This window comes from Protopterus annectens, chromosome 5.part0 (assembly GCF_019279795.1).
Source record: "Protopterus annectens isolate FY-2018-M chromosome 5.part0, PAN1.0, whole genome shotgun sequence".
Taxonomy (NCBI): domain Eukaryota; kingdom Metazoa; phylum Chordata; order Ceratodontiformes; family Protopteridae; genus Protopterus; species Protopterus annectens.
In genome coordinates, this window is record NC_056735.1 from 1,391,155,389 (window position 1) to 1,391,181,991 (window position 26,603).

Here is a 26,603-nt window from a genome sequence, read left to right on the forward strand (position 1 = left end):
AGTGTTACAGACAGCAGGTAGCAATATCTCTTACAACAGGACTTGTGGACACAGGCCAACGATATGTTTGTATAAGGTTCCAGACCTAGGGACAGTGTGTGAGTGTTGCCATTATATCCACTGAATACTGCTAGTTTTACAAAGTTTGTGTGTACATGCTAGTTTTGCATGAAATACAGTTTGTCTGCTCTCAACTGTGGGCCTATCCACATGATGGCCAGAGGATTGGCTATGTTTTATCTGTTCATCACACAGATCTTGTCTCTGACATATCAGTGCATTCCCTCAGTTGATTGCTGTCAGTACATGGCAACATCCATTTGTGTTTCTGACTTCATATTCCTGAGTAAGGGTATGTTGCAACCAATCCTGTAACACCAGCAACTTTCACAGTGTATAACAGCAATATTTCAACTAAGGCCCTGTGTTTCAGCCTCTGTCCTCTACCTATATACCAGGCTTTGTCCAGATGTCATGCAATAAGAGATTGTTAGGTAATGGTCTATCATTATTTAGTGCTGGCATTCCTGCTATCATTCCAGTGATGTTGTGGACTCCCACACAAATTGTGGGGCAGGGTCCATATATATGAGGGATACAGCTGGACAAAACGTGTGTGACTTTGTACAGTCCGGTGATTAGTGTATGTAGAACACTGTTATATGCCCTTGTAAGACATTTTATGGGCAAAGGGTATTAAATGTTTTTAACCTAGGCTGTTACAACATGTGAGGGAGATCAGTAGTAAGAACCACTAAGGTATATGGCTGTACATTTTCATCCATTTCATCATGGGAACAGTGGTGGGCTAGAGCTTACTGTCTTACACACAGTTCTGTTTGACAGTGTGATAGTGACATTTTACATTAAGCATTGTTATGTAACAGCTACATTTACATTGTGACAATTAAAACTTTTCTCCCTAGGGGTTGAGTACAGAATGTAATTGGAGGCTGCTGAACTACATCTGTAATTTACTATTGTGCTATTGAAGGCCTTAGCTTGGACAGCAAAGTATGTTACGTTTTGCAGATTACTGTGTCAAATGTTTTGTTTGAGAGTTGCATTAATCAGTTATTATGTATTTCAAACACCTAACTGCTATAAGAAATGGCATAAACAACTGAAATAGTACACAAATAAACATTTCTATGTGTGCAAACTTGGGTGTGGTGTCATGTCCTTTGCATTGTGTGTGGGTATATGTTTAATGCAATAATTCTCATTATTTAGGAAATAATCAAACACTGGTCAGTTTAAAAGGTGGCAACTGTAAGAATATGCTATGCACCCTCTATATATACTCTTTTTATACATATCTGTAAGTAGTTATATATTTATATGTGTATGTATGTGTATACACACACACACACACACACGTGTGTGTGTGTGTGTGTGTGTGTGTGTGTGTGTGTGTGTGTGTGTGTGTGTGTGTGTGTGTGAGAGAGTATATGTATCACTGGAATGTTTACTGCTTCCACATTGTACATTCCCTATGATAGACTGACTGTTCTGCATGATATGTTAGAAATCTTCCTGATATCTTACAGCTAACATGGCTTACTGTTAACTTGTTGTGGTTAGGTTGTGCAGGGTCCTCAGTTCAAGACTTGCAAGTGCTGTTTATTGTGTTGCAAGACAGATCAGTTCAGCTGTGGAGGAAGGGATAATGGCAATGATTACAAGAGATCCCTATTTTAGGCTCCTTCACCCCCATTAACAGTGCCTTTGGTCAGATGTTTTACAGTGAGAGGTTCAGAGTGTGGATCCAATGTGCAAATTCAATATATATATATATATATATATATATATATATATATATATATATATATATATATATATATATATATATATATATACACATATATAGATATATATATATATATATATATATATATATATATATATATATATATATATATATATATATATATATACTGTTATAGTTATATATTTTATATATATATATATATATATATATATATATATATATATACATATATAAACTCAATTATTGCTCTAGAACAAAAGGGCAATAAAAGAAAGTCATATGGAACACAGGACCATTTGTTGTTAAACAAAGTTATCATGGAGAATTGTAAGAAGGGGAAGAACCTAAGTATGGCATGGATTGACTTCAAAAAAGCATTTGATAGTATCCCACATTCATGGATAAAAGACTGCTTAAAAATGTATAAGATACACCCTACAACTGATTGACTGTATTACAGTAGCTATGAAACAGTGACAAACCACTTTGCAGTTAAGCCATGCTAAAGGACATATTATTATCCCAGGCATAAAAATTCAAAAGGGGATTTTCCAGGGTGACTCTCTGTCACTCTTGCTTTTCTGCCTTGCCATTAACCCAATAAGCTGTTTACTTAACAGTTTAGCCCATTGCTACAATTTGGCTTCTAGAAAATAACAAAGTCTAATGACTTCTCATCTTCTCTTTGTCAATGATTTAAAATTGTATAGCTCATCAGATGAGGAACTGAAAGCACAGCTGCAGGTTGTCAAAACTTTTTCAGATGATATTGGAATGTCATTTGGTCTTGATAAATGTGCAAAAGCAACCTTTAAAAAAGGAAAATTGCAGCACCAGGAAAACATCAGATTGGGACAAGAATGTGATATAAAAGAACTTGAGCAAGAGCGGGGTGTATAAATACTTGGGAATTGATCAAGGATCAGCAATAAAACATGAACAAATGCAAATAAAGCTTAGTAAGGAGTACTTTAGAAGACTTACAGTAATCCTGAAAACAGCATTGACACATTGGAACAAGATCCAAGCTATAAATCAATTTGCTCTTCCTGTCCTAACTTATAGTTTTGAAGAGATTGATTGGCCCCAAAAAAGTGTTGGATAGACTGGATATTAAAACAAGAAGGATGCTTCATGCTCACCAAATGATTTATAAAAATCAGTGTATACCAAGATTATATATTCCCCATTCTGAAGGAGGGATGGGCCTCCATGAAATTGATTACATGTATAGATCTGCAATTGTGAGACTCCACACATATCTACTGACCTCACAAGATCCAAATGTGGTGAAAGTCTTGAAACATGAGGAGAATAAATCTAAGATGACAGCTCTGCTTAATTTAGCAGAAGCATATCAATGTCAAGCAGGAATGGAAATCAAACCAGAAGTGGATAAAAAACAGGCAGCAACTGAATGTGCTAAAAAACAAATGGAAGAATATAAAGCGAAGGACCAGGTGAGAAGACAAGAAGTGTGGAAAAAACATAAATATAGTTGCAAGTATAGAAAACTTCTGGAAGAGCCTCATGTTGATCAAGAACGAATGCAGGAATGGTTAAGGAGAGGTGAATTTACATCAAGAAATGAAAGGTTAATATTGGCAGCCCAAGATAGTGGACTACGTACACACTGGTTTACTAAGTCCATTGAACATGTGGGAGAAACAGACATATGTAGGTTTTGTGGAACCAAACTGAAACAGTCACACACCTTATTGCTGGTTGTGACACTCTAATGGCAGAAGGACTGTATATTGAAAGGCATAATAATGCGGCGAGATTGTTTCACTGGAGATTGTGCAAACATTATGGTATTGAAGTGGCTGAAAAACACTGGAAACATGAGCCACAGAGAATCATAGAAAATGATGAAGTTTACATCACAGGGGATCACTCAATATGAACAGTCCAAAAGATAGATGCTAGAAAACTGGATATAGTGGTCCAAGAAAAGAAGACAAAAGTAGCATTGATTATTGAAATTGCCACACCTAGTGACTACAGTGTCTTATGTACAGAGAGACACAAAGTCATAAAATACCTTGATCTGTAGGCAGAAATGAGAGCCATGTGGAAGAAAGATACCCAGACAGTTCCAATAGTAGTAGGAACAACTGGTCTTATAAAAAAGAATTTACAGTCGTATTTAGATATGTTACCAATTCATGTAACACCATACGAATTGCAGAAGGAGTCATTACTGGGCACATTGAGGGTGCTGCAAAGAGCACTTTTGGCTAACATCAAAGAGTGAAACAATACTAATTTCATGAACTTTAATCCTACTTTGACTTAGGAATGGGGTCCATTCCTGTCATGGTATTAGAAACCCAAAAGTCTTGGAGAAATTAAAAAATATAGACATGTATGTCTACATATCTATCTATATATATATATATATATATATATATATATATATATATATATATATATATAGTACATACATACATGCATCTACATATATAAATACATTTTCCCTGCTGATGAATGACTGTGCTGCATGATATGTTTGAGAAAACATCACATGCACATACTGCTTAAATGGCTTAGTGGTGAATCACTGTGGCTATGGTGTGTAGGGTCCTGGGTTCGAGACTTGCAAGTGCTGGTTATTTTGTTGCTGGCAGTTGGATACAGAGTAATTAAGGCACTAAGCAATTGTAAGTGGGTTTGCGTGGTGGTAAGCAATGCTAACTTCCGGTTAAATATGCTTACAGATAGTTAGCCTGAAAGTGTTTAATCTGTGTAGGCATTGCTTAAACCCGCTTACTTCTGCTTATCCCCATGCTAATTTCTTTAAAAGAAAAGAAAAAAGGGATGATAGGAAAGTGATGAAAAAGGGGGCATGCAGAGGAAAAAATAATAGGGAAAGTAGCTAGGGATGTACGGGACAGGTGTAGGGAAGGTCCATAGCTGTCCATTTCCTCTACAGCAACAGCTGTGCATATGTACTGAGTTTGGAGGTAAATTTGGACACTCAAACCCCTGAGAGAGGGGTGAACACAAGAATAATGTGTTGTGAAGCCAATTAGACCAGATTACATGTGTCCAGTGGTCACGTGCAAAATGGACAGTTATGTATGGGGTGAAATTTTTGGGGGGGAACAGATTGCCTTTTTTTTTTTTAAGGTGAGAGTGGGATGTTGGGGAAGGATAATAGGTATATTTGGGGAGGTAGGTTGGGTAGGAAGACAGACAAGACAGACAAGACAGCATACATGGGCGGTATATGACATGTGGGGGGTAAATACCTTGGATGGGGAGGAGTGTTTGGAAATTGGAAGCCCATGAGCCCCCAAATGGAAACAGTGGGACTGAGGTCCCCACCTATGGGCAGTCACCACTGCACATTCACAATCCTGAAGGTGGCTGTGCTGGGTGCTGAGCAGGAAAGGCAGGCTGACCCTCTAAATGCACCACACGACCCTCAAGCTGATGTAGCAGATCTCCAAACTCCCTTTGGAGCTTGCTACACACCAATCCATGGACCTGACTTTGGGTGACAGGATCTTGTCTGCTCCCGGGGGGGGCACCCCATCCCCTGAGGCAGTTCCACCCAAAGGTGATGCCGGACCAGCAGATGAGGAGGTCCCGTGGTGGGTCACAGGCATTCTGGGGCCTGGTGCCATGGCCAGATGAGGTGGGAGAGGTGGGTCTGCTGGGACCGGCCTTCCCATGCATGCTATGATGTTGCAGTTTTAAAACATATGTGGGTTAGTAATAGTCAACACAATCCTGGATTAGTTATAACAGCATGCACAGATATTTCCATTAACCCAAAACACCAGATTTGAAACAGTTGCATAGCAAACAGAACATATGCCTATATGGAACCACAGCAGCCATTATAATAGCATGCAGGTTACATTGAGAGCAACAGGCCACCAATGATAGTATTTCAACATGGAATATTAATAGACACACATTTCAATATTTATTGAACAATAGGACATATGTCCCAACAGTAGGTTTGGTGTAAACATACCCATTGATTTGTGTATTTAGATTATTGTTGCAGATATGGTGGGGAGGGGGGTAGATGTCAATTAACAACTTATATATCCTTGTAGTACTCAAAACTTTAATGATCATTGTTCTAATCAATAAGGTACAGGTATTATTACAATACCCTATGGCCTTGATTTAGGCAGTAGTATGTTTGTACACAGTGTATACTTCAACTATCTTATAGCTAAATTCTTATGTCGCTAACCTGGTAGACCTGTGGAGTTAATGTTTGTTAACACTTCCTGACTGTTTCTACACATATTCCTAGATTCAAAGTTAATATTAGGGACACACCTCTCAATCTCTTAATGCACACACTCTGGACAAAGCTTGACAACATGGGGGTACAAATAGAGACATGTTTTGAATATTGCTGTCATAAACTTGGAGAGATGAATGAGTGACAGGCAGAAAATATGAGCCAATTATCTGGACATTCTGAAAAATCTGTACAATTGAGAGGTGTGATTATGCATACAGCTTAATACCACTCCCAGGATTTGAACCATGACTGTATCTGCTAAAAATACAACATTTAAGTCACAGTAGAATGCACTATTTTGATATTGCTGTCTATCTGTTCAGTGTTTTCTGTCTACGTCTTTCTTGGTTGTACAGTCTGACCTTGTAATTACAACAGTCTTATACAGACATTCCTACACATATTTTTATGTAGCACAGTGTGAGAAACAGTGGTTGACACAATAGTACTATTCTGATATCAGATGTTACTGAATGCTACATGTCAGGCCATACTATACCACCAGTCCAGGATTTAAATCTTTATTGGCAGGCATAGTTTTCTTATCTAACAGACCTGTGGAGAGAATGTTTGTTAACACTACCTGACTGTTTTTACACATATTCCCAGATTCCAGTTAATATTATGCACATACCTCTCAATCTTCAAATGCACACACTCTGGACAAAGCTTGACAACATGGGGGTATAAATAGGGACATGTTTTGAATATTGCTGTCATAAACTTGGAGAGTTGCTAGAGTGACAGGATTTGTTTTAATATACATTTTCTGAAGGTTTTGAGGTCTGAAAATCAAATGTATGGCATTATTTTGTGACTACAATTCTGAGATCATCCCAGTGATTTGCCAGGGGGACAGAGGAACAGGCAGAAAATATGGGCCAATTATCTGGACATTCTGTAAAATCTGTACAGTTGAGAGGTATGATTATGCATACAGCTTACTACCACTCCCAGGATTCGAACCATGGTTGTGTCTGCTAAAAATACAGCAATTTAAGTCGCAGTAGAGTGTGCTATTTGGATGTTGCTCTCTATTTTTTCAGTGTTTTCTGTCTAAGTCTCCCTTGGTTGTACAAACTGATCTTGTACTTACAATAGTCTTATACAGACCTTCCTAGACATTTTTTAATGTAGCACAGTGTGGGTAACAGTGGTTAACACAACATTACTATTCATAGAATGCAACAATAAATGCCATACAATACCAGAGTAAACACAACCAGTCCAGGATTTAGAGCTTTATTGCCAGGCAGTTACAGTTTTATTTAAATATGATCTATATGGGACTATTACTGTCATATTGTCTGGTTTATTCAGTACAACCCATACAACAGTTTGTATACTACCAGGAGACTTTCTACTACTTTATATTTATTTGTTATGACTACTACAAAAAGGATTGTTACTCACTAGCCTCGCAGTGCAGCCTTTGCAGCCTTCTAGCATGGGCTTCCTGATTCACAGTCTGCTCAGCTGCAGCTGTAAAGGAAATAGAGACATATTTAGGAATACATATTCATCACATACACATGCTGGACTTTAGTAAACAGTAATGGTATGACTACATACACATTGCTGGGACATCACCCTTCTCCCTTGCTTCTTGGACCCACTCATCCAAGAGCTCTCTCTTTCTCCACTTCAAGTCGGCATAGTGGTGCCTGACCTGCTCCCCAGTCTGAGAGATACCAGTGGCACTGGTGAGCTCACAGGTGAGACGGTCCCAGGCTTCCACTTTATATTGGGAGCCCTGGTACTGGCCCTACAGCAGTCTCTCATCATGTTTTTTTCTAGGAGTCCTACCATGACCTTGGACTCCTGTATGCCCCAGTGCTGCATCCAGAAGCACACTCCCTCTCTAACTCCTGCCATCCTGCCTACAGTGGAAAGCTGCTACCAGTTATGAACTATATTCCCACCTGTGGGGTTTAAATATGGCCGATTTCCCACCCTTTGCCATGATTGGATGGTTTTGAATATGCTGAGCTAAGCTAAGCTATGGGCAAACCTGCTTAGCTAAGGTTGGCATTGCTTAAAGGGACAGGTCTAGCCCTGCTTACTGATGGGCAAATCCACTTAGCTGGGCTACTCATTGCTTAGCAGTCATATTTACACAATGCTTACACCTGGTCAGCAGAGATGTGCAATGCTTAGCATTGCTTATTTTTCATTTTATAGACTATCTGCTATATGGCATTGATTCATCATTCATTACATATTATAAATTTGTTTACTGTCCCTGACATTCCCCCAAGGTGCTTTCATTGCATTTATTCATGTGTGACTATACCGCATGGGTCACTTGTGTTTATATGGGGATTTCACAACTTTATTCAACTGACACCTCACATCTGGACCTAATGCAGTACTCCAGTTAACAAATATACGTTATTTATTAGGTAATACTAAAAGAAATGTTTACGTATTGCTTTCACATGTAAAATGCTAATTGGTTACAGTGTGGAATCAAACCAGGAACGGCTGCTCACAAAACATACATGCTAACTACTACACTATTGCAATACTGCTTATGTTGGGTGTCTCTTGCTATTTAATTTCTTGTGCTGTTTAAGCTGTACTAAGCGTACCTAAGCAACGGGCACACCCAATCAGCTATAGTTAAACTTTATCGCATTTATAAAAATAAAAAATAAAAAAACAGTTTTGTTGTGTTATTTTATCTATACCCTTCAGAATATCCCTGCTAATGCTGAACCTGTTATTTTATCAACATTCTGCTTTGTGGGACAATTGTCCCTTTTGGCTTTGTCCACATTCCTTACTCTGACGGGTTGGGAGGTGTGCGCTATGTGCTTATGCTGGTTGCCTATCAAAACATCTACTCTTCAAAACATCTAAAACTCATAACATTGAATCTCAAAACATTGAAAACTACCATTATGTTTTTTACAGGTTTAGTTTATGCACTTGCAATGCCCCGTTAATAAATAAATATCATATATACCAACTCAAGGGAGAACTACAGCCACACTAGTGTGGCCTAGGAAATAGTGCAACCGCAGGGCAGAGCTATACTTTCGAGTGCAGGGGCTTCTTACTGTGGTGGGGGCGCCCACAGTGTCTGGATGCTATTAGTGTGCTTGTTGTTGTTATCAATGCTCTTTGTTATTCATGTTATGAGTTTTTGATGCTTTGTTTTTTTCAATTATTATGAATTTGATGTTGTTTGTTTAGATGTTATGATGAGTAAAAAATGTTGACATATAATACTATGGCTACCTGTTATATCCTACTAACTTTTGGCTTGGTGCTGTGTACCTCTCAACCTCTCTTAGAGCAAATATCTGGAAACTCAAATGTTTTGTCATTATTTAATGACTTCAATCCTCAGCTATTTGCCAGAAAGGTTTAGATTTTAGGGGGAACATACCAAAAATATGAGGCAAAAATCTGGGCATTCTGCAAAAATCTGTACAGTTGAAAGGTATGCTTCATAGGGATGATTGTCCCTTATGCCTTTGACCACAGATTTGTTTTCTGACAGGTTGGGGGAGTTACGAACATTCTCACTCATTTTTAATTGCTGAAAGGCAATTCTGGAGTGCAGGGGGTGTGTGTATTGTGACCTCTGCTCTTAGACACACACCCTGTGCTCGGACATGGAACCATGTTTGTTTTAGAGCATGGCAGTGCACCTTCATAAATATGCATGGCGCGCTGCTGTGCCGAACAGGAATGGTCCATACTGTGCAAAAATAACTTATTTCAGCATGACTGCTTGCTGAATCCCGGGGAATATTTTTGTAGTATGACATAAGGGTTTTTCACTTATGGAAAGTAATAATGCTGAAATATGGTAAATGAAAGTATTAGTCATATTTCCTTCTGAGTCACTTTCCTAGTCTTCAGAAAGCAGATGATATTCTTATTTGCATACAGTTAATATTGTCCTCCGTACATGTGAGGACCAGCAATTGAAAAAAATGTAGTTTTAGATGCTGACAATATATTTAATTTGTTCTTGCAGGTCCTGTTAATAAACAGTAGTAACCAAATATTCTGCAGTGGTGCAATCCTTAGCAACAATTATGTGCTAACCTCAGCTTGGTGTATGAACCAGTTTGATTCTGTCAGAGTTGTTACAGGTATGTAATACAAATACAGCAGTTAAACCAGTTTCTGTCGCACTCTTATATGCTTAACTGTTGACAACATTGTATTATTTCCCTGCATCGCTGTCTATATACAACCAAAATTCCCACTGGTCACATTGTTCTGTCTGTGTGTTTCTTGTCTCCTATACCCACTGTCTATTCTTTAGAGTAATGTGACATTAGAAGCGAGTCATAAATAATTTTACAGTGCCTCTCACTTAGAAGTGATCCAATTTCTAAGTTTGTATGCTTTTATTTTTCACTACATTCAAGCAGAAATATAAATATGGTCAGTTTTTAAATGAGTAATAAATGGTTATGTATGAAATAGAGCTTTGAAGCATACTCATTAAACTTATATGCAAGTTCCAGAGTCTGTGACACATGCATTGTAATGTTCAGTATGATAAAATTGCTGAAATGTTGGCTTGAATGTTTAGAAGTTTAGTAATTTGGAAATCTGAAATATTTAAATTGCAGTGTTTTGGATGTCAGAAGTGTGGTTTTAGTAATCAGGAACATCAGAGAAGGTGACTTTGGGATTAAATAAAAACTTTTTCTACATAGCCATCCCATGGAAACATGGTGCAAATGACTATATTAGCACCACAGGAGCAATTACAGCACCAGGCGTAGTTTGCAGCTTAAATTACTCCCACTGTAACAGTTCCAGTGCCCTTCCAATAGTGGGGGAGAATGTCCATAGGTCACTCATCTCATTACCCCCCCCCCCCCAGCTACACCTTATAGGCCATTTATTGACTTAGGGTCATTGGCTTCACAGTCAGATGCAAAACACCTAGATAAGTATATTGTTGTCCAAAGGAGCAAAGTGTATCGCATGTGACTTTAGCATGTCCAATGGCTCCTCTTTTTTCATACTATACATTTCAAGACAAACATTTTATAGATTCATAGGGCCTATACAAGCCTAGCCATAACAATTCCATGGCTATTTATTCCCACACTATTTACTTCCCTGGACCCCTGTCTAGCAGAGTGACTGACGTGATTGCTGGGGTGAATTTCCTTTCTCCCATCTAGTCATCTCCCATCTAGAGGGCCAAAGAGGCACTCTGCTTGACATGTATGGGCAGTCTATTCCAGAGTCTGGGGAGTCTCTGGGTCAGGAACCTATCCCTCCAGCATGTTTTGTTTATTGTGATGACAAGATTTAGATCCCTGGAGAGTGTGGCTCTGAGGGATTTAACAAGCAATTTTTATTGCTGTATGCTTACCTGGATTGTTCAAAAAGTTGATTTTTTTTTTTATTGGACAAAGTTTGAAATGCAAACACATATGCGGGCTAGGATGTTAAATATGGCAACTGTTATTGATGAGCAAGTCGGCACGTAAAAATCTACTGCCAATCATTAGCGGACCGGAGTTCTGCTGTGGTGACCTCTAACCGGGAAAAGGCGAAAGACACAATTGTTGAGGTAAAGACCTTAACCATTATGGCAAATCTAGTGTTATTTTTATGGGATGTTGTAATGAAGTGAATGCTTTATAAAGTTATAGTAAAAAGAGCAAAAAGAGGCTGGAGCTGCAATATAAAATACAAATTTACAAAATGTGTTATTACACCTTCTTACACCAGAAGCATGGTATCATTTGTTTGGCATTTATTCTTATATCAAATTCATGATATTTTATTTTAAGAACTAATAAAAAAGTGTTTGGTGATTTCACACAGAAAATACAAAACTTGTTTTTAAAGTGGAAATATTTTTGGTGAATCTGGTAGATGACGGATGGCTGCCATGTTTAATTAAAACAATGCTTTTCATACTGTCTGTTTGGATTTCTGGAAAGCTGTAAAAAAAGGTCTAGGTTATTTCATAATAAAGTAGTGCAACCGCAAAATAAATCCACTAAGGGAATTTGCCCTTGAAGCTCTCCTTGCTAAGTTACCGACGCCACAGTAAAATAACTAAAAATCGAGTTGAAAGATTCTGTGCGAGAATCAATAGCTCGGAAGAGCACCAAGAAAAGCCAGACAGTGTCTAACATTCCTATAGAAGATTAATTTCACAATATAAAACGGTCTAGTATTCTCCTCGTTCCTCGGAAAAGCTTTTATTATTTCTTTTCAACAGTACTGTAGGTGAGCACTTACAGTATAGAACTGAATTATTCAATCTCTCTCTTATTTATACATATTTTCGTAAAACTCTTAAGCAAAATGATTTATAAAATAGTTTTCTAATTGGTCTGCTGGTCCTGGCCTGGATGCTGATAGGTGTGGTTGGTTTGCGTTTGTGATTGGTGGTGAGAATTAGCTTCCTCCAATCAATGTATTCGTGGATTGTGGATGAGAGAAGTAGTAACTAGACTGAACAATTTATATAATATTGTAATGTAAAACTTGATCAGCTATCAGTCTTCCAACATACAATACCTCTCCGTTCTGAAAATTTGTTCACATCCAAACCTTAACCCTCCCCGCAATTAACAAACTGTTCATGCATGTTCCCCCGTGCTGTGTCTAAGTCTCTACTATTATTGTATCAGGATAAAATGCAAAACAATCATGAGAATTACTCTGCTAGATCAGCTTTGAGGTGGACTGCATAGTTTTTATGATTTATGCTCTTGATCATTTAGTGAGGAAGTGTGATCATTCCGGCTGTGACAAGTGTTTGAACAGGTACATACCAAAAGGGGCATTATTCTCAATAACCAACCTAATGACTGCCAGTTTCAGAAGAACAATAATATCCCTTGATCTGGATGACATTCCCTTCAATATAAGCTGCACGATGAAAAAACCTTCCTTACAATAGTGGATACATGATGATCAAAGAACAGTTCATTGTCAATATAGGGTTCCTAGATCTCTAACTACAAGATCAGGTTTCAGGAGGATGCTGTCAATGTGATAGTTACAAAGAAAGATATGCTTGCTGAAGGATATCATTATACATATCTCAGCATTTAGTTTTAGTTCATGGTTTTTGCACAAGCTCTTTGTTTGTTTGTTTATGACAGGCGTTCTTTTAGGACCACAGTATTCTCTGGGGAGTTTATGATGGCACCAGACTTGCAGTCATCTGTAAACTTGGTCAGCCACAATTTTTCAGCATTAGCTTTAACCTCCAAGAAGTAAATGCCAAACAGAAGTGCTCCAATGACTGAATCCAGGTGCATTCCACTAGTGACAGTTCTTTTGGAGGATGTAGAATCAACCACTCTTACTTCCTGCATTCTATTTGTGAACCAGTATGCATTCCAGCAAATTAGATATGGGTTGACATTTAGTTGAGAGAGTTTATCTGTTATACCTGAGTTTAGGATGGTGTTGACCAGCAGTGTGCACATATTCGCCCTCACTGCCTCGGTGACTTTTTCAAAGAAGTCAACAGGTTAAGTAGGTCGGACCTGCCTTTGACAAATCTGAACGGTTGGTCTGAGAATCTGTAGGTCACCTATATCCCTATTGATTAGTTTCATAATGATCCTTTCCATAGCCTTACAGATGACGCTTATAGGTCTGTTATTACCTGGGTCTGTTGTAGCCCCACCTTTATGTAAGGGAATGACTTGCTATTATCCATTCATCGTGGACAAAGCCTGTTTTGAAGCTGTTTAATAATCTCTGTAGGGGTTCAGTTAACTCATATTAAAGGCTAGCCAATAGGCAGTCTGGTATGTTATCTAACCCATAGACAGAGTGTTCTTGGCCTTAAATAGTGCCTTGAGAACTTGTACTTGGGGGATTTGAAGAGGGAGGAGATGTGGGTATTTGATCCAAGAGTATTATAGGAAACGGGGGAGTGAGACTGGAGATGAATTTGTCTGCCAGTAGATTGGCAGTGACCTCTTGGTCTGTATGCTTGATATCATTTACTATTAGCTCTGCACTGTGCTAGATATTGCCCCTGAGATTTCTAACATAGTTAAAGAAGGTTTTGTACTTATCTTTCACCTGTTTGGCTATTTTTATCTCGTATCTGGCTTTGGCTGATTTGATCTGGATTCATTGTTCCTTTTTAGTTAAGCAAGAACATTTTTAGCTTTTTGAGAGTTCAATTTATTTTTACATGCAATGAGTTGTTTTTTTTTCTTTTATTATAGAGTCTGTTTATATTGGGGTTCCACTGTAGGGGATTATTTTTGAATTTTGCATGGTATTTATTTCTGAAGAGAGCAGATGGCACTTGTACAACTATCTGCATAGAACATGGCATTAAAGGATTCTGGATAAGCAGGATTGTTGAGGTCAATGTGGCTTTTGAATTTAGTCAGGTCATCATTCAGTTTTAGTAGATTAGTCATGCATAGTCTCTGAATACTGAGGTGTTGGAGGATGTTTTGGTATCAATCTTAAGATGAATGTGACTAACTTATGATCCGATTTGACAACAGAAGAGATTACAATAAGTGGGGAGCAGAGCTGTCCCATATTGATAAGGACCAAGTCCAGGATTCTATATTCCCTGGTTGTGGCTTAGACAAACTGGTCCAGGGAGAATGTAATTATGAAGTCCAGAAATCACTGAGCATACACGTTTGGGAATGTATTAAGTCTCCAAGCTGATAGTGAGATAGCTGAAGTCTCCTAAGAAAATGGTGTTTGGCTTAATACATAGTGACTCCATACTGGTTAGGTAGGGGGATACAGAGTGGGTCTTATGTTATAAGGTATTTTGTTTTAGCAAGTTAAATGTGGAGTATTTCTAAGTCATTATCTTGTCTAATGAATCTGAAGGTAAGATTTATTTTTTTAAGACTATAGAAACACCTTTGCCTTTAATGCTTACTTCTAATGTGGTGGGCCTGAACAAGTGATATGTATTGATGCCCTGCACTGTTGGAGTGCTTTTCCTGGTCTTGAAAAGGTCTCTGTAACAATGCATATATCTTCATTTTCTAGGATAAATAGTGCTTGCAGATTGTGGAGTTTTCTTTTTTTTTTTTTTTTTTGTAAAAGCTCATAGTATTGAGCAGCAATACCTTAATGTTGCCCTGTTTCTGTTTAGTTATGTTGGAAGCTTTAGAAGACTGTCTTTGCCTAAAATGATACACACTGGGAGTAGATAAGTTTTAGGCAATACACGGAAGCCTTGGGGGGAGTTGTACGGGCATTCACTGGTAAAGCAGTTTGGACAGACTACCTTCTCTTCTCAGACTAATATATATATATATATACTGCACCCCCTTAGAACAACGTTAGAACATAAGCAATTTGCTGAAGTCAATTTTCTTTTGATTGTATTGTATCATTTTTGGTAATGGTAGAGTACTTCTCTAGGTTAGGTACTGCTCTATGTTATGTACTGCTCTAGGATAGGTTACCTCAGACACATATTCTGAGAGCTCCATAATATCGCTTTTCCTGTAGTCCAGGGAGGTAAGTCTTGAGTCATTTTACACCCACATGTTCAATGACTGTGTCATATGTTAACTTATGGTGCAGAGATATGAGCGTTTGTGTGCTGTGGTGAATCCAGGTGCCTAACAGACAACTGATTGTGACCATGTGATTGCACAGGCTAGTGGGTGGTGCATCAATGTGTCTTACTATGGAGTCACCTATGACAAGAATATTGGCATGTGGCTAGTTTGTCTTACTTGTTTGTTTGTTTGTTTGTTTGTTTGTTTGTTTGTTTGTTTGTTTGTTTGTTTGTTTGTTTGGAATATGACTGTGTGACTCACAGGTGTATGTTTCATGGTGGGTGCTGCCTATGATGTATTTGTAAGGTTGCTGAGAGTACTTGTTTCTCAGACTTACATTTGGTTGGCCTCTGTGATTTAGGTCGGTTACTTCTAAGAGCTTCAGCATATGTAGGTCTACCTGATTGGTCTCAGATGTCTGAGAGTGGTTAGTGTGGTGTTGTATGGTGCTGACAACCTTGCTATTTGCCCTGGCTTCATGTGAGAGCTTTGCCTGCAATAACATTATATAGCTACATCTCTCACACTCTATGGAAGACTATTGAAGTAATAGGTGATTGTGAGTGAACATGAGACAATTTCTCTGTCACTCTCTGTTTCCGAAGATGTTACATCCCCATCCACAGATTGATACATTCAATAACTTTCAAGCATTTCTCATATATTTTCATTTTGGTTATCATTAGCAAAAGTAGAAATTTTGCCAAGATTCTCCACCATATGTGGTATGCTGGAGGCTATTCGCTAAAGCAGAATATGCAGCTTCAGCCATATTCACCATCATTTCCATGTTTCAACAATAAACCCGTTTGCTTTTCATTGAAAATACTCACTTTTTATTGCAGACTTTTAAATAATACACAGACCTGGCTTTCTTCAAACATACTAAGCAAAAAAAATTACCAATAACAAGAGTTTTAAGATTCAGAATACCTAGCAAAAAATCAGCTCAGTCTTGATAACTCTGCCCAGGCTATTTGCTAGTTTTCTTATGATAGGTTTCCTTTTCCATCCACCTTTAACACACACAAACACACACACACACACACATACACACACACACACACACACACACACACACACACACACACACACACACATACTTGTTCCATACCTCTCAACCTGGAAACATCAAAAATCTGGAAAAAGGCCCATGAAAAATATGTACAAATCTGTATGCTGATTAACATAAAAGTTGCATATATAATTATGTAACCCCACCCACTTCGACATAATTGTGGGATACCAACTTTCAAATGCAAACTGAAGAACAGACAACCAAAATATGGCCCCAGCCCAGACCCTGTAGTAAATGGTAACCATTTTTTCAAATGTGTAGTAATGATGTTCACTGGGAAGGGAGATTAGGATTTTGTTTTTGCTGACTTGCGGTATGTGGGATTTGTGGTAAAAGTAGGGCATTTAATGGTAGGCAATATTCTAATCTTAGCAAAAGAATATTATAGTTTGCTAAGACCTACAAAATCATTCTCCATGTCCTACTGGTCAGTGGCGTAGCTTGAGTTTGTGCCACCTAGGGCTGTCTTTGAGTTTGCTACCCTTCCCCCTCACAAAATCATGGTTGAATGGGGCCCTCTCCCCTGCAGCCATTCCAATGTCCCATTACTTGGCTATTTCACCCCATTTACCATAAATACTGTAATGTCCATACTGCTACATATTGTGGGAGTAGAACCCACAGCCTTCTGCATCAAAAGCAAATATTGTACCTGTTGTGCCACTAACAACACAAACAGACTTGCCATAAACAGTACTGCACTTCTCTCCCCCTGAAGAACTATGCAGCACAAGAAATCTGGAAAAAGACAAAATTTATTGGGGAGGGGTGAACAAAAGCCCAAAATCAAAGACACATTTTAAACATTGCTTGTACAATCTTAGAAAAGCTGCTAGAATTAAATGTTGTGTTGTTACCATGTGTTTCCTGAAAGACAGGAAGACTGAAACTTAAATGGCTATCATTAAATAGTGAATTCAGTTCTTATTGATTTGCCAGAAAACCACAATTTTGATTTAACATTTGTTTACTGGGAAAGTCCAACTTGAAACAAAGCCAATTTTCAGCAGAGGCCCAGGAAGAAATGCTCCAGACACATGTCTTTGTATCGTGGGAGGAAACCAGAGAACCCAGAGGAAACCCATACAAATACAAGGACGGCATGCAGACTCCACACAGAAGACACTTCAACTGAGAATTGAACCAGAGAACTTCTTGCTGTGAGGCAGCAACACTACTGCTGCACCACTGCACCATCAAAATTTTAAGAGGAACAGACCAAAAGTATGAGCCAAACAATCTAGACATTCTGTGAAAATGTATACAATTGAGAGCTACAACTCCTTCAATCAGAAGTGGTGCTATGGGTAGAGAACTCAGGCTGTTACTTCTTGTACCTAAGGTACAGGGTTTGAGCCTGAGTAATCCTAACTATCAGGTATACCTAACTGGTGCATTTTCATACACACACACACCCTGTCTGCAGCCTTTAAAGTAAAGCTGCTACACACACAGATTTCTCCTGTTTGCAGCTGTTAATGAAAGCACAGTTTCTCCTACAGTAATCACACAAGTAAAAAGAAAGCACTCCTGCAGCAATCACATAAGTAAAAAGAAAGCACAGTTTCGTCTAGTAATAATCACATAAGTAAAATGAAAGCACACTTTCTCCTGCTGTTAAAGTGAAGCTGCCACACACACACAGTAATCACATAAGTAAAAAGAAAGCACAGTTTTAAGTAGTAAAAAAAGCACAGTCCTGCCTGCAGCCATTAATGAAAGCAGAGTTTCTCCAGCCTGCAGCTGTTAAAGTAAAGCTGCCACAAAGTTTCGTTATGTAAATTAAAACACAGATTCTTCTGCCTGCAGCCTTATAGTAAAGTAATCATGTATAAATAAGTAAAGTAAAGCTGCTGCTGTTTGTCTTGCATTTTTTACCTGGAGGAGGAGCTAAGCCAGGGAAGAAAGCTGTGCTGTGCACACACAGACCGATCTACAGAAGCTGGCGTCATTGCGCATGCCCTGCACGTAGGAAATTCGGAAATTAAATGGTCCACCCGGGAATTTGTGGCACCCCAATATTTTGCCCTCAAAACCTGTATTTACCGAGGAATTTAGTACAGTTGAGATGTATGACTTGTTCCTTTCCAGACTGTTCTTACAGAAAGAGTGCTCCTCTTCTACTCAAGACATCTTACTATCTGCACTTCAGGCCTCTGTCTCCAACAGCCTCCTTATGACATGCTTTAGGCTGTCTCCAGCAGCTTCCCACAACATGCTGCAGGCTGTCTCCAGCAGCCTCCCATGACATTTATTTATTTTACATTTGTTTACCAGGAAAGTCTGACTGGACAAAATTTTCTTTTTCAATATAGGCCCGGGGAGAAATGTTTCACATTTATAAATAACCGTAAGACACATATACAACATACATATTTAAATATTGATTCAATCTCAAATACAAGTAAAAAATAAAAATACATGTTATACATTTCACTGATACAATCATATAGTTTAGATAGGATACAAAAAATAGCAGTGCTGTGACTGTAGGTAGAAAACAAGCAAGTTAAGTGTACAATATATATGCTAAGCAGAGATATACTATTCACATACAAAAATAACAGGTCATGTTCCTTTAGCTGCCTTGAGACATCTATTTTCTAACCAGGGTTTGTGTAAGAGTAGGTCCATGATTCTGACAGATGTGATTTGAAAAGTTTTTATAGCTGGAAGTGTTTGTAGTTGTTCTGATATTTAATGGCAGGGAATTCCAAGTTTTAGCTATGCAGTTGGAGTAAAGGGAAACACCAGTTGCATTGTTAGGTTTGGATATATTTAGGAAGGCTTTGTTATTGGAATGCAATACCCCGTTACTGGAGTAGTGTATTAATAGATTTTGAAGTGCTGGTATTCTTTCTGGCTGATTTAGTATTCGATGGGCAAAGGTGAGTTGATTATAAGCAGGTAGATTTGATAGTTCAAGCCAGGATAATTGTTTTAAAGAAAAACAATGATGGGATGTGAAATTTGTTACTGTGGCAAACTATGCAATTTTATTATATCAAGTTTCAAGTTTTGCTAGGTCAGATTTCTTAATGCTTGTAAGAATTTGTGAGGCATATAGTAGCGTAAAGATAAGATAGGTTCTTGCTATAGTGACCTTTGAAGATTTATTTAGAAAGTGTTGATTTCTGTATAGGGTTCCAAGTTTTTTATGAACTTTATTTATGGTGTGTGATATCGTATGTCGAGTTTTATATTATGGTCAATGACCACTCAAAATAATTTTGTTTGGAAAACTGGAGAAATAATTGTATGGTTTAATAATGAGATATTGAATGGTGGGTGGGCATCTGCAGCTCTAGTTGGATAGAAGAGTATGAGTTTTGTAATGGTAGGGTTAAGTATAAGTTGTGCATTGTTTAGCCAAGATTCCAAAGCATTAAATGAGTGCTGGGTGATATTTTTGGAGTTTTTGTAGTGTTGGGGTGGCACAAATCAGAATGGAATCATCTGCATAATGAACTACAGAGGCAAGTGGGGTGGCAGTATGAAGATTGTTAGTAAAGATAATAAAACTGAGAGAGCCCAGAATAGATCCCTGTGGAATTCCTAGGGTTACAGGTAGTAATGAAGAAAGATTGTGTTGCCATTTTACAGCTTTTGGGCATCCATTTAGATATTTCTGGAACCTACTAGGTGCAGCATGGCTAAAATTAAGTTCTGAGAGTGTAGTTAAGAGTTTAGAATGGGAGACAGTATCAAAAGCTTTGGAGAGATCAGGAAAGATGGAGGAAACTAAATTGCCATAATTGTGATGGTGATTAATAATGTTAGTAAGGTTAACAAAGGTGGTGGTAGTGCTATGATTAGGATAGAAACCATGCTGAGTGTTAGATAGAAGATTGTTGGTTATTAGATAGTTCAAGATTTGTGAATGGATCCATCTCTCAAGTATTTCTGATAATGGTGATAATATAGCTATTGGCCAGTAATCTGATAATTCTCTCACGTTTCCACCTTTATCTACTGTGATGATATGCGATACTTTAATTTTAGGGACTTGTTGTTCTGAGATGGATTGATTTATTAATATGGATACTGGAAAAGATATTGCTTCTGCAGTGGTTTTTAGATATTTACCAGGTAGATAGTCACCAGCAAATGTAGCAGGTTTAGGCCTTTTGAGATATTTAACTATGGTGTTTACTGCAACAGGTTAGAAACAGAAGTTATTGGGATCTAGTGTGGTTACTATGTGAGTCTGGGTAGGGGAAGAAAATGTATTGTTTGTGAGGGCTATTATGGATTCTGTAAAGTATCTATTAAATTGACAGGCTATGTTGTCATTAGTATCCGTGAGTATTGAGGAGGGAGTAGTAGTTTGTCCTGGCTGTAGGATTTTTTTGATGGCAGCCCAGAATTTTTGTGGGTTTCTTTGATGTTTGATTGGACACTGCTATAGTAATTTATTTTGTCCTGTCTAGTATGTTTTTTAGCTTTATTTTGTAGTTCTAGCTATGTTTATTTGTTAGTTGTAGTTTTGTCATTAAGCCATTTCTCCCAGCACTTATCGCTAGTTTATAACAGAGATCTTGTTTCATTGGTTAGCTAGGGTCATAATTGGATTTTATACTTATTGTTTTGGGGGGGGGGTTTAGGATATCGAGGAAGTTGAGGTAAAGTATTCAACTGCAATATCTAAAGTGAGATCTTTGAGTGATGCCCAGTTGCATTTTTTAAACTAGTTATGAAGTCTTGGGGGAATACATTTTTTTCTTATATTGGATTTGGTGGTAGGTGGTAAGTTCATATGAATTTATTTGCTGTTGGAGAATGTAAGTTGGAATATGGTCACTGAGGCTTTCCTGGAGACAACCAGAGTATAGGGATAAATTTGTCCTGGTTGTAAGGATCCAGTCTAGGACTGAATGTTTATTTACTGTTTTGTCTACTATAGCACAAGTTTGGATTGTTTGTGAGAAACCATGTAGATTAATGTGGTCAGAGGGATTTTGAGAGTTGCAGGAGAGCCAGTCCAAAAACGAAAAAAACAATCCTTGTTTTCCTGCCTCTCCTCGACTAGTTTAGACCAGTTTACAGGCTTTGCTGTATTCTGGGCTGTGGTGTAGTTCCTGTGTTGTCCATTACCTTACCTGGGTAGAAGGAAGTTTCTTTGCTCACCAGTGGGAGTGGGGAGCCTTGAGCAGCCTACCTGTCCCTGTAGGAAGTGACCTCAGCACAAGAGCTGTAGTAATTGGTTGTTTTGGACCATTTCTAGCTCTTTTGAAGTTCCCTGTTTAAAATCCGCCTCTGGGCATTTTTTTCTGGCTATACTACTCAGACAAGCTCCTCGTGATCCTGCAGAGTGGTCCTAGCTACAGAGAACTCAGAAAAGCAACTACTTTCTGGATTTAAGTATCTTTGCTGTTTTTTTACTTGAAATACCTTCTCTAGCTTACCCTAAACAAGCTTAAACTGTTTTTTTAGCTGTTTGCTGCATTATTTAATATCTGCACTTAAACGTTACATTTTAGTCGAATTTGATCGAAAGTTTGTTGTTTGTTTGTTTAATTTATCTGTTGAAGCTGCCCACTAAAGTGTGCTAGCCTGTGTAACTGTTTATTACTGTTTCTGCATTTTCTGTGTGTTTCTATCTAAAAACAAAAAAAACAAAAAAATAATCCTTGTTTTCCCGCATCTCCTCGACTAGTTTAGACCATTTTACAGGCTTTGCTGTATTTTGGGCTGTGGTGTAGTTCCTGTGTTGTCCATTACCTTACTTGGATAGAAGGAAGTTTCTTTGCTCACCAGTGGGAGTGGGGAGCCTTGAGCAGCCTACCTGTCCCTGTAGGAAGTGACCTCAGCACAAGAGCTGTAGTAATTGGCTGTTTTGGACCATTTCTAGCTCTTTTGAAGTTCCCTGTTTAAAATCCACGTTTGCACGGCTTTGCGCAGTTGTGCGCATAGCGCAGTGCCGGTTAAACAAGGTTAAACTTCTTCTGGCTCCGCAAAGTGTGCTCTTCAAATTTTCCCTTAAGGAAGCTCTACTCTTAGTATAATCAGACTACACGCTATATTATAAGCCTAGCACTTGTTCTCAAAACTTCTCTAAGTAAGCACTCTCATACTAAGTAAGTACTACATCCACCTACCACCCCTGTGAATATCCACTTCCCTTAAAGGCACAGCACTCCTTTATACTGTTCTAGCATGTTGAGTGGTAGAGTACTGTCGTCCTCTCCAGTTCAGCTGGTTAATCTGGGTATCTTGAGACAATGCTACAATTGTCTCATGTACACAGACAACCCTCTCCTCCTCCCAACAAACACAAATACATGTGAGAGATGCAACTATATAGCCAAACTGGAGGCTGAACTCTCTCAACTCAGGGCTGGCATGACCAGACAGGAGGAGATGGTAACCACACACACAGCAAACCCAGTCCCACATAGACATACCACAACTGCAAACCAAACACATAAAAACACAAAGACATACTCGGAGGTTCAAATAAAAAACTTAGCAAAACAACAGAGGCTCCCAAAGCAGACATCCAAAAATCCACCACCTCAAAACAAAACACATGCAACACATACTTCAATAAATCAGTTTGTCAATCAATCACAGCCCTTAAGGCCAAACACCATGCCTGATACTCTAGTAATAGGTGACTCTATAGTCAGACACACTGATGTCCCGCTTACCAGGCTGAACAAGGAGAGGGTGACTGTGAGCTGCCTATCGGGAGCTAGGATCCGCCACATAACACACGCACTCAGGTCACTCCAAAGCAAGTACAAATATGCCTCCGTCATTGTCCATGCTGGCGTGAATGACCTGAGACGTACCTCCCTGGACTACATGAAAAGAGACATAGAGGAGCTCTCTGATTATGTAGCCCAGGCTGGTATGACCCTGACCCTGAGCAGCATCTTGCCCTCACCAAGAATGATGCCACAATACAAAGACAAGATGATCAGCTTTAATAATTGGCTCAAGTACTGGTGTCATTCTAAGGGGATCCAATGTCTGTCTGCCTGGGATGACATGTTGGACAAGCCACGCTGCTTCGCAAGGGACAGTTTGCACCTGTCACCACTGGGCTTCTGGATATTGGCTAAGGCTCTTGCCACCCCCATAGTGCCTTTTTGAGGCAAGGCTCAAAAGACAAACCCACCTCCTTAGATAACAAAAATGGAAAAAAACTAAGGGTAATGCTGCTCAACGCCAGAAGTCTAAATCTCAAGATGCAGGCACTTGATGCACTCCTCAGTATGGAGAACATCGACATCTGTGCAGTAACTGAAACCTGGTTCAAGGCTCCTGAGAGCACCCCAGCGCTACCAGCTATACCTCGTATCATGCTTTTCAGCCCCAAAACCCAGGCCGAACCACAAAGGGAGGGGGAGTGTCCATATTCATCAAGGACACCCACACCTCCAGGTTAGTAGCAACACATGAAGCATCGGAGACCATACAGGTGCAACAAACCATAGGCAAAACTGCTATACAACTGGTAGCATGTTACAGACCACCCTCCCAATCTCAGGAAACCCACTCAGCCTTCCTGAAGACATTGGAGGATATGAATGTATCACAAAATACCATCATACTGGGAGACTTCAACTACCCTAACATAGATTGGGTACATTATTCTAGCCCTAACACCCTAGCCCAAAGGTTCCTGGAATTCATAAATTCAAATGCACTGGAACAACTAGTCATCTCTCCCACTAGGAGAGATAATATACTAGACCTGATCATCACAAACATGGGGACAAAATGCTCCACACCAGAGGTATACCCCTCACTAGTGAGATCTGACCACAAACTAATCACCTGGATATACATATCCCACCTCCACCCCCAGCACAAAAGACCACAGTGAAAAACTTCTCAAAAGCAGACTTCACTCTTCTTAAGACTGAGATGGTATCCTTTAAGCCCACTGGGCCAGTGGATACCACATCCCACAATGCTGAATCCTTCACAAATGCCTTATATGGACATCTCCAAGAATGCATGGATCATGCAATCCCAAATAAATCCAAGTCCCTCTCCACCAAAGGCAAGCGTCCTGTCTGGTGGACCTCAGCCATAAACAAATTGTATAACAAAAGAAGGAAGCTACTGCACGACAGAGCAAAATCCCATAAAGGAAAGACATCTCTGATCAACACTAGCAGAAAACTACGTTCTCTCATAAAAACATCCAAGGCCAACTTTGAGAGAAAAATCGCTAAGGACACTAAAGATAACCACAAAGCCTTCTTCAGCTATGTTAGAAGCCTGGGCGGAAACCCTCAGATATGCTCAGAGTTAGTTCACAACAACAAAAAATACACTGAACCCACAGATATTGCCAACATTCTGGCTGACAGGTTCAGTGCAAATTTCTCCGCTCCCTCACCCCCAAAAGAAGAAATACTTATCCCAGCTGAATGTAATCTCCCTGTCATCTCAGATGTCCAGGTGAGAGCCGCCCTCAGCAAAGCTAAAAACACAGCATCAATGGGACCTGACAGTATCCCGGGTTGCGTGCTATGTGAACTCCAAGAGGACCTAAACCCGCACATAAAAATGCTATTTAACCTTAGCCTTACTACAGGATATGTACCTGAACACTGGCGTACAGCAACAGTGGTCCCACTCCACAAAGGGGTACCTCTACAGACCCTGGGAACTACCACCCCATAAGCTTAACCAGCCTGGTCTGCAAAGCTATGGAAAGAATCATTATGGAACTCATAAAAAGAGACATTGGGGACCTACAGACACTTGACCCCACCCAGTTCGGCTTTGTAAAGGGCAGATCCTGCCTTTTGAACCTGGTTGACTTTTTCAAAACAGTCACTAGAGCCATTGATGAGGGCAAAGCAGTCCATACAGCCTACCTGGACTTGGCTAAGGCCTTCGACACAATACCCCACTCAGGCATCATAGATAAGCTCAACAGCTTAAATGTAAACCCTTATGTCACTAGATGGGTTGCAAACTGGCTAAAGGACAGAACCCATAAAGTTAAAATCACTGGAGCAATGTCAGACTCAAAGCCAGTCACAAGTGGTGTCCCACAGGGATCTGTCCTGGGACCCCTCTTGTTCGGCATTTATTTCTCAGATGTTAAAGCAAACATGGGAGGGTTGTGGCTGACAAAATTCGCAGATGACTGCAAACTAGGCGCCATAGTCGATACACCAGTGGACACATACATCCTACAAAAAGGCCTCACAGAAATGGACAACTGGTGCTGGAGTCATGGCCTTAAACTAAATGCCAAAAAATGTATAGTCATCCCCTTTGGGAAAAACAAAGTACCCACAAATTATCACATAGACAGCAACCCACTGAGTACGGAAAAAGTAATCAGAGACCTAGGGACCCAAGTCGACAGCGACCTCTCATTTGACACACACGTTGCCAAAGTGGTTAGAAAAACATTCTACCTTGCACACCTTATCATGAAGGGATTCACATCCAGATCCAAGGATGTCATTGTACCCCTATACTCCTCCCTCATCAGACCCATGATTGAGTACAATGCCCCATTTGGTATGTACCTCACCCGGCATTTGCAACAGCTGGAGAGACCACAAAAGTACCTCACCAAGAGGATCAAGGGTCTGCAACATATGTCTTCTTCTGCCAGACTAAAGAAACTCCAGCTGTATTCAGTAGCATACCGCCTGCTCAGAGGTGATCTCTGCCTGATGTACAAGGCCATGTCCAATCAGGAACTGATGGACATGCTCCTCCTCAAAAAATCCAAATCCATCAGAACCACGAGAGCTAAAGACTTAAACCTCGGCACAAGTATGAATAGGACATGCTGGAGGGATAGATTCATAACCCAGAGGCTTCCCATGCTCTGGAACAAGATCCCAGTTCATGTTAGGCAGAGTCCCTCACTGACTCTCTTCAAGAGAAGTCTTGATGAGTGGATGGGAGATTGTAAGTTTACACCAGGGGTCACATCTGTGTCACTACTAGACAGGGGCACAGTAAACTAATTCTATTATA

General features: G+C 39.4%; 1 protein-coding gene across 1 annotated transcript in view; it reads left to right on the plus strand.

The window, feature by feature from the left end:
• The window catches only part of PROZ (protein Z, vitamin K dependent plasma glycoprotein), a 432,931-nt gene that overhangs the window by 380,141 nt on the left and 26,187 nt on the right, over positions 1-26,603 (plus strand). The window contains exon 7 of the mRNA XM_044071204.1: positions 10,036-10,153. Within this exon, the coding sequence (XP_043927139.1) occupies positions 10,036-10,153 (118 nt within the window). The remainder of the gene's footprint in view (positions 1-10,035; positions 10,154-26,603) is intronic.